The sequence below is a fragment of the Colobus angolensis genome, unplaced genomic scaffold (genome assembly GCF_000951035.1).
Source record: "Colobus angolensis palliatus isolate OR3802 unplaced genomic scaffold, Cang.pa_1.0 Scaffold134, whole genome shotgun sequence".
In the NCBI taxonomy this organism is placed as follows: Eukaryota; Metazoa; Chordata; class Mammalia; order Primates; family Cercopithecidae; genus Colobus; species Colobus angolensis.
The window spans coordinates 3,576,320-3,585,639 of NW_012114422.1; the positions used below are offsets into that span (position 1 = coordinate 3,576,320).

General features: G+C 39.6%; 1 protein-coding gene across 2 annotated transcripts in view; it reads left to right on the forward strand.

Moving 5' to 3' along the window:
- Window positions 1-4,820, forward strand: part of CKMT2 (creatine kinase, mitochondrial 2 (sarcomeric)) — a 34,042-nt gene extending 29,222 nt beyond the window's left edge. For both annotated transcript variants that reach the window (XM_011934345.1, XM_011934346.1), the window contains exons 9-10: window positions 1,913-2,038; window positions 4,554-4,820. In XM_011934345.1, the coding sequence (XP_011789735.1) occupies window positions 1,913-2,038; window positions 4,554-4,673 (246 nt within the window). In that variant the 3' untranslated portion in view covers window positions 4,674-4,820. The remainder of the gene's footprint in view (window positions 1-1,912; window positions 2,039-4,553) is intronic.
- Window positions 4,821-9,320: the final 4,500 nt, after the last annotated feature.

Sequence of the window (9,320 nt, forward strand, 5' to 3'; positions counted from 1 at the left end):
GCCCAAAATCTCCTTAAGCTGATAAGCAACTTCAGCAAAGTCTCAGGATACAAAAATCAATGTGCAAAAATCACAAGCATTCCTATACACCAATAGACAAATAGAGCCAAATCATGAATGAACTCCCATTCACAATTGCTACAAACAGAATAAAATACCTAGGAATACAACTTACAAGCGATGTGAAGGACCTCTTCAATGAGAACTACAAACCACTACTCAAAGAAATAAAAGAGGATACAAACAAATGGAAGAATATTACATGCTCATGGATAGGAAGAATCAATTATAGTGAAAATGGCCATACTGCCCAAAGTAATTTATCAATGCTATCCCCATCAAGCTAAAGTAGCCCGTATAGTCAAGACAATCCTAAACAAAAAGAACAAAGCTGGAGGCATCATGCTGCCTGACTTCAAACTATACTACAAGGCTACAGTAACTAAAACAGCATGGTACTTCTACCAAAACAGAGATATAAACCAATGGAACAGAACAGAGGCCTCAGAAATAACACCACGTATCTACAACTATCTGATCTTTGACAAACTTGACAAAAACAAGCAATGGGGAAAGGATTCCCTATTTAATAAATGGTGTTGGGAGAACTGGCTAGCCATATGCAGAAAACTGAAACTGGACCCCTTCCTTACACCTTATACAAAAATTAACTCAACATGGATTAAACATAAGACCTAAAAACCATAAAAATCCTAGAAAAAACCCTAGACAATACCATTCAGGACACAGGCATAGGCAAAGACTTCATGACTAAAACACCAAAAGCAATGGCAACAAAAGCCAAAATAGACAAATGGGATCTAATTAAACTAAAGAGCTTCTGCACAGCAAAAGAAACTATCAGAGTGAACAGGCAACCTACAGAATGGGAGAAAAATTTTGCCATCCATCCATCTGACAAAGGGCTAATATCCAGAATCTACAAGGAACTTAAATTTACAAGAAAAAAACAACCCCATCAAAAAGTAGGTGAAGGATATGACCAGACACTTCTCAAGAGACGACATTTATGTGGCAAACAAACATGAAAAAAAGCTCATTAGCACTGGTCATTAGATAAATGCAAATTAAAACCACACTGAGATACCATCTCACGCTAGTTAGAATGGCAATCATTAAAAAGTCAGGAAACAACAGATGCTGGAGAGGATGTGGAGAAATAGGAATGGTTTCACACTGCTGGTGGGAATGTAAATTAGTTCAACCATTGTGGAAGACAGTGTGGCGATTCCTGAAGGATCTAGAACTAGAAATACCGTTTGACCCAGCAATCCCATTACTGGGTATATACCCAAAGGATTATAAATCATTCTATTATAAAGACACATGCACACGTGTGTTTATTGATTCACTGTTCACAGTAGCAAAGACTTGGAACCAACCCAAATGCCCATCAATGATAGACTGGATAAAGAAAATGTGGCACACATACACCATGGCATACTATGCAACCATAAAAAAGGATGAGTTCATGTCCTTTCCAGGGACATGGATGAAACTGGAAACCATCATTCTCAGCAAACTAACACAAGAACAGAAAACCAAACACCATATGTTCTCACTCATAAGTGGGAGGTGAACAATGAGAACACATGGACACAGGGAGGGGAATATCACACACTGGGGCCTGTCAGGGGTTGGGGGTTTGGGGAAGGGAAGGGATAGCATTAGGAGAAATAACTAATGTAATGGGTTGATGGGTGCAGCAAACCACCATGGCACGTGTATACCTATTTAACAAACCTGCACGTTCTACACATGTATCCCAGAACTTAAAGTATATAAAGTTAAACTGTTATCTCTCACTATATGTCTTTTGTCAGTAAATGCACCAATGATTGTGAATTGATTTTTCCTCTTACCACATTTAAGTATTATCCCTTTGTCCTAGGACCCACGCTTTTCTAAGATCCTGGAAAACCTAAGACTCCAGAAGCGTGGCACAGGTGGTGTGGACACTGCCGCAGTCGCAGATGTGTACGACATTTCCAACATAGATAGAATTGGTCGATCAGAGGTAATGTCTCTCTCACTTTCGTAACATGAACTAACAAAATCACCCTAAGAGAATAGAGAAAAGCAAACAGCCTTACCGTTTTCACAAAATTCGAGACTTCCTCTTCACCCATCAAGTCCTGAGTTATGTTAGCTTTTCATTCTGTAACATTATTCTTCCATGGGAAGTAACTGCATAAAGGTAAACATAATGTGAGCTGAGAATTTATAGGCAAGTATAGGAATTCACAGTGGGACTGTTGTCACCGACCTGCCACGAGAGCTATTCCAACAATCCTCAGCGAGCAGGAGCTCTGTTATGCTAAAGGACTGCAGTTTTTTATTACTGCAAAGTCAGAACATCTATGCTATCCCTCTGAGGGTGGCAAAATAGTGGAATTTTCTCTTGATTCTGAATTTTCTTTGGTGAAGGCTACAAACGATCATCTTCACTTTGCTGTTCTTAGATACTCAATGGTTTCTAAACTGTTATTTCTTAGGCTAAAGATAGCAAATATGTTATGTGCTAGGTTTAGATAAGTTTGTGCTCATAAAATCCTTAGGATTCTGTGATGAATACGCAGGATGAAAAGGATTTGTAGACTTTGTGTGGCCTGAAACAATGAATGAGGCAAAAAGATGACACGTAAGGAACATGCAGCTGAAAGCTAAGCAAATACTGATTGTGTTAAGTTATACCAGCTTATCTGGATGTGGTCCCATTGGACATAATATGCCCATCATTAATTTAAAGGCCTCTTCTCATAACAAAACTCTTAATAATTCAGTGACTGGTTATTAAATCTGTGAATTATCAAAGTTCTCTCTTCCTTACCAGTTTGTGAATATTTCACTGCCTATTGATATCCCTACCAGTAGGTACACTGAGGAAAAGGAAAGGAAGAAACACTCAAAACAATTAGATCAGCCAATGTGCTATCAGCTCTGGTAAAGTACTTGAGGGACAAGCAACTTTAATACCATAACTTCTGAAATTTACTGAATCATGTGTGGTGTAGTGAATAAAGAAAATCTGGGAAGCTAGCCCTGTTGATTCTAAGATTAACTAGATATTTATTACTGGAAAACAATGTAGTTAATGCTTAAAAGAATGTTAAGTCTAACTATACTAGGCACTCACTATAAAAGTGAGGAAAATGCCAAAAAATAATTTTAAAACACCATTTATTTAACCCAACAACCCTGATAACCATTGATGAACATTATTCTAAATGGCTCTTCATTCTTTTTAAAAACAACTCAAAAAACTTTAAAAATTGTTATAATACATGTTTAGTACTATAACCAAATACTGGTTATAATTTTTTCCAATGTATTATATCATGAGCATCTTCCCACAATATTAAGTATTCTTCAAAACCATGATTTTTAATCACAGTAAAGATAACCTATTATCTATTTAATGTTTTCCTGATTGTACATTTGACCATCTCTATACATAATTCTAATCACAACTCTGGTTATTTAGTTAGGATATACTTCTAGGAAAGGAATTCCTGGGTTAAAACCAGGGTGCTCTATTTATGACCACGTTTTCTACCAGCTTTATACCAAGATAGAGTCTACTGGCATTGAGTGAGAGACCTGTCTCACCATACTCTCACCAATACTGGAAGGGATCAAAGGGATAAGTAGAGAATACGTGTTTTAGTTAGTAGTGACTAACATTCTGATTTAACCCTCTCTTGGAGCCTGTTTCCTTATGCATATAAACAGATAGGGAGGCAGCTGGAATATGTGATGCCTAAGAACTAACATTCAACGATCCCTTCCATCCTTGCTGCTCATTCTTGAGTTGTATAATGTATGTCTGGAATTAACTAATTTCTGTCTTAGTTAACTAATTTCTCTTGGGTTTCCTTGAGAGCAGTGCAAGTCATTTGCTTAGGAGGTGATCCCATGGGGGAAAAAAAAATTAAGTAGATGTGCTCTGGTTTAAGGAAAACAAGTATTTGGAAACCAAACTTCTATACATAGTTTAAGAACAGGAATTTTAGAAAGTATATCTTAATTTGTAAAACTTCATTTCATTAACAAGCTTGCCCAGCACAGCACAAACATGATTTAGTTGCCAAACATTTGACATTAATTTTTCAGGAAGACACTCACTGTATTAATGATGACATCTGAACTATATTAGCATACCCAGTGCTCAGATTAGTGGCAGGTCAGAATTCAGATCCAGGCCAAAGAACAACACAAAGGTGTCACTGTAGTCTTACTTTTAGACAAACTCTGATATTGTATAGACTGATAGGAAAAAAATGTTTGAGATGCAAACTAATGGTTTTCATATAGTAAAAAAGCTTTCACATACAAAGTAGTATCCCCATCTTAACTATGGAAAGATTGACAGAAACCCTTATATCTCTGCCTTCCGTCTCTGGGAAGGAAGGAATTGTTGTGAAGTCCATCTAAGTGGCAAGTTCTCATTTATCCCAGTGCTGTTCCTGTTAATCAATGCCCTGCAGATGTCTTCTATTCAAATTAATCATTCATCTTCTTCACTGTCAAAGGTTGAGCTTGTTCAGATCGTCATCGATGGAGTCAATTATCTGGTGGATTGTGAAAAGAAGTTGGAGAGAGGCCAAGATATTAAGGTGCCACCCCCTCTGCCTCAGTTTGGCAAAAAGTGAACTTTCTCTTTCCCAGTTTATAAATAATCTGTCTGCTGGTACGACAGACATAAAGAAACCTCTACTCTGAGAGTTTTTGTACACTTGGAAAAATGTAAAATTGTAGCTCCTGCCTATCTTTACAATAAAAAAACTCTCCTTAACATATCTTTGCTTTGTTTCTGATTTTTTAAAATAATACTAAGAAGGGCAAACACACCCGATTACAAGTAGACAAGAAGCAAAATATTTTAAGACAATAAAACTAATATTTTTAAGTTTTGATTTTGCCACAACTTTTCCACCTCTAAATAACCCTTTAGCTATCTAGATGTTAGTCAACCCTTTAGGAAATCTCTTATGGACCCCATTGGAAAATAAGGAATTAATATAATAAGCAATTTTCTGGCAAATGGAGCAAGAGAAGACTTACCTATTGAAAGTGTGGCAATAAAGACTACACAAATAGAGGCTACTTATTCAAAGTTTGCTGTCACAAGGGTGTCAACCATCATCACTTGCATTTGGCAGTGACTCAAAGGCAGGCAGAGACATGAGAAATCTTCATGGTGAAAGAGAGGGGAGGTTTCAGGTATGCTCTGATTGGGGTTGCAGGCATGGGGTAGTTGAAGACAGGCTATCTAGAAGTGGGGTATGCTATGTGATTATTTTGGGAAGCATATTTGGTTTTATCTGATTGGTCCTGAGTTGGAGGCAGGGGCAAAAATTAGAGAAGTCGGCAGTCACTGACCATAGTCCTGACCAAGTCCTGACCATCCTGAACTGACTGTTACAGAGGTTAGGGTTTGACCTCTTAAAATGATTGCTTTAGAGGTTGTGGGGGAGAGTTCTGTTGTCCTGTGGTCTAGCCATTGTCTCTCTATATACTCAAGTCTCTCAAAAACAATTCAAAATTTGATGTCTGAAATACTGAAAATGTTTTTAGTATAATCTGAAAGCAGAATTCTTCCTTCAGCATGCAGATTATTACCTTGAATCTTGTTATTTTCCTTCTATCCTGTGATGTCTATAGCCTGAAGGAACACGATAGAGTAGGTGGGAGCAATTAATTGTGTAACAAGTTAGGAAACAGCTCCACACACAAAAGATAAATACTTTTTAATAGAAATAAGATCAAGTTATGCACCCTATAGTAAGTGACATCATCCTGTTTGCAGAAGTTGTGATAAGTTTTAATTTTGCTACAAGAAACAAGCACATTGGCAATACTACAGTCAAAATAAGACCTTTTATAAGATGAGTCCATTGGAAGAGATAAAGGGACTTTTAATTATTAAAATTCTAAATGAATACCATATCTTCCAGCCATGGGAGTCATATAGCATGCAAATAGTTCCTGTCTAGTAAGGTCTAGTTCAATCAGTATTCATCAAGCACTCATATGAACAGAGCATGGTTCTGAGTCACAGGCCTTTTAAAATTTGCTGCATTCCTTACATCAGAGGCAGATGCAATGAGAAAGCTTCGATGGGTAAAAAATCATTCTGGCTCTCTTCCTCAGGGGAAGAGAAACAGGGGTCTTCTCCTTGACTTCTGGGCTTCCACAGTAAGTCTGCTTATGGAGACTGAGCTACTCTCCCCTCATGCCAAACATCATAAAAGAGCATGTCTGAATGCTCTGAAAGCAGCCAAAATAATTTGAGACAAAGTCTCACTCTGTCACCCAGGCTGATGAAGTGGCACAGTCATGGCTCACGGCAGCCTCAAACTCCCAAGCTCAAGCAATCCTCCCACCTCAGCCTCCCGAGTAGCTGCAATGACAGGTGCACACCACCATGCCCAGCTAATTTTTTATTTTTTTTGTAGAGACAGGGTCTTACTATGTTGCCCAGGCTGGTCTTGAACTCTTGGACACAAGCAATCCTCCTGCCTTGGCCTCCCAAAGTGCTGGGATAACAGGCATGAGCCACTGTGCCCAGCCTAAAAGAAGTTGTTTTGAGGTCAAAAAATTTGCATGAGATTCAGGCTCATGACCAAAGGTAAATTATTTAACTCAATAGTCTTGATTTCATTTGTAGAATGGAGAGAATTCCTGCCTTATAAAGTTTTTATGATGATTAAATAAGGCAGTGACTTACTTTTTTTTCCCCTTTTACTGTAAAAGGAAAAAAAACATGTGAAAATATATATATTTCACATTAGAACCCAGTACACAAACAGGCAGGCTGCAGGCTCTGGGAGACAGCCAGAAAACTGTGAGTGCCCAAGGTGTGAAAGTGTAAAAGGGGGATAATTTGCCCCGACACACACATCTTCACTGGGGAACCTAAAGGTCCAGATCACAGAAGAATTTGACCTTGCCTGGGAGCTGAGATAAATTTAGAGAGCTGAGTCAAATACAGGGGTAGGAGAAGCAACAGGAAGGGCCCTGTGGAAACTCTCCATCCCCAGGGAAGTCGCTTCTGACTCTGTCTCTCAGGTATCCTTGGGGAGGGCTGCCAGTGAAATTGGGGAAGGAACACAAGGAGAAGGAAATTTCCAGCTGAATTTTGTAACGATTTCCACCAAACACAAAGTCTCCTGGACAGAACCTGGGGAGCGGGCAAACCAGGAGTGCAGATACAAGCACAGAAGCTGTGGCAGGCAGGGAGGCATGAAATCTGAAAGCCCTGCTTGCTTCCTCAGTCGGAAGGCATGGAGCCTGGGGCACGTTCTCAGCCCCACTCACCAGCTGCCTGGAAATAAACTCAGTGCAGCTCGGGATGGGGCAACCCAGCCTCACGCGTTGCGTGGGAGCTGGTAACGCCTGTAACTGCCAGCATTCTCCCACTTCCCTGGCAACATGCACGACAAAGCAAAGGCAGCCATAATCCTCCTGGAAACATAACTCCATTGGTCTGAGAACCACACCCCCATACCCCACAGCAGCTGCAGCAACCCCTACCCAAGGAGAGTCTGAGCTCAGACACACCTAACCTTGCCCCCCACCTGATGGTCTTTCTCCATCTGCCCTGGTAGCCAAACACAAAGGACACAGTGTCTTAGGAGCTCTATGGCCCCACCCACTGCCTGATTCTCCCTATACTACTGCAGCTGATGCTCTCTTGAAAGTGCTACCTCCTGGCTAGAGGCCAACCAACACAAAACTAGCACACTAAACAAAAATACAACCAAGGACCCTCACAGAGTGCATTTCACCCCCTGCTGCCTCCACCAGAGCAGGTGCTGGTATCTATGGCTGAGAGACCTGAAGACACATCACATCACAGGACTCTTTGCAGACAATCCCAGTACCAGGCTAGAGCCTATTAGCTCTGCTGGGTGGCTAGATCCAGAAGAGAAATAACAATCACTGCAGTTTGCCTCTCAGGAAGCCACATCCCTAAGGGAAGAGGGAGAGCACCACATCAAGGGAGCACCCTGTGGGACAAAAGAATCTGAATAGCAGCCTTCAGTACTAAATCTTCCCTCTGACACAGTCTACACAAATGAGAAGGAACCAGAAAAAACAATCCTGGTAATATGATAAAACAAGGTTCTTAATACTGTCAAAAGATCACACTGGCTCACCAGCAATGAATCCAAACCAAAAAGAAATCTCTGAATTGCCAGAAAAATGATTCAGAAAGTCGATTATTAAGCTACTCAAGGAGACACCAGAGAAAGGTGAATACCAACTTAAAGAAAATTTTAAAATGTTACAGGATATGGATGAGAAAATCTCCAGAGAAATACCATAAATAAAAAACAATTACAACTTCTAGAAATGAAGGATGCACTTAGAGAAATACAAAATACAATGGAAAGTCTCAGCAATAGAATCAAACAAATAGAAGGAAGAACTTTAGAGCTCAAACACAAGGCTTCTGAATCAACCCAATCCAACACAGACAAACAAAAGAGAATTTTAAAAAATGAACAAAGCATCCAAGAAGTTTGGGATTATGTTAAACAACCAAACCTAAGAATACTTGGTATTCCTGAGGAAGAAGAGAAATATAAAAGTTTGGAAAGCATATTTGAGGAAATAATCAAGGAAAAACTTCCCCTGCCTTGCTAGAGATCTAGATACCCACATACAAGAAGCTCAAAGAACACCTGGGAAATTCAATGAAGAAAGATCATTGCCTAGGCACAGAGTCAGTAAAGTCAAGACGAAGGAAGGAATCTTAAGAGCTGTGAGGCAAAAGCATCAGGTAACCTATAAAGGAAAACCTATTAGAGTAGCAGCAAGGCATTGGGGTCCTATCTTTGGCCTCCGTAAACAAAACAATTATCAGCCAAGAATTTTGCATCCAGGAAAACTAAGCTTCCTAAATGAAAGACATAGTCTTTTTCAAACAAACAAATGCTGAGAGAATTTGCCACTACCAACCCAGCACTACAAGAACTGTTAAAAGGAGCTCTAAATCTTGAAACAAATCCTTGCAATATATCAAAATAGAACCTCCTTAAAGCATGAATTTCACAGGACCTATAAAACAATACTACAATGGAAAAAAAAAAAAAACCTAGGTATTCAGGCAACAAATACCACATGAATATAATAGTACCTCACATCTCAATACTAACTTTGAATGTAAACGGCCTAAATGCCCCCACTTAAAAGATACAGAATGGGGGCGGAGCAAGATGGCCGAATAGGAACAGCTGCAGTCTCCAACTCCCACCGCGAAGGACACAGAAGACCGGTGATTTCTGCATTTT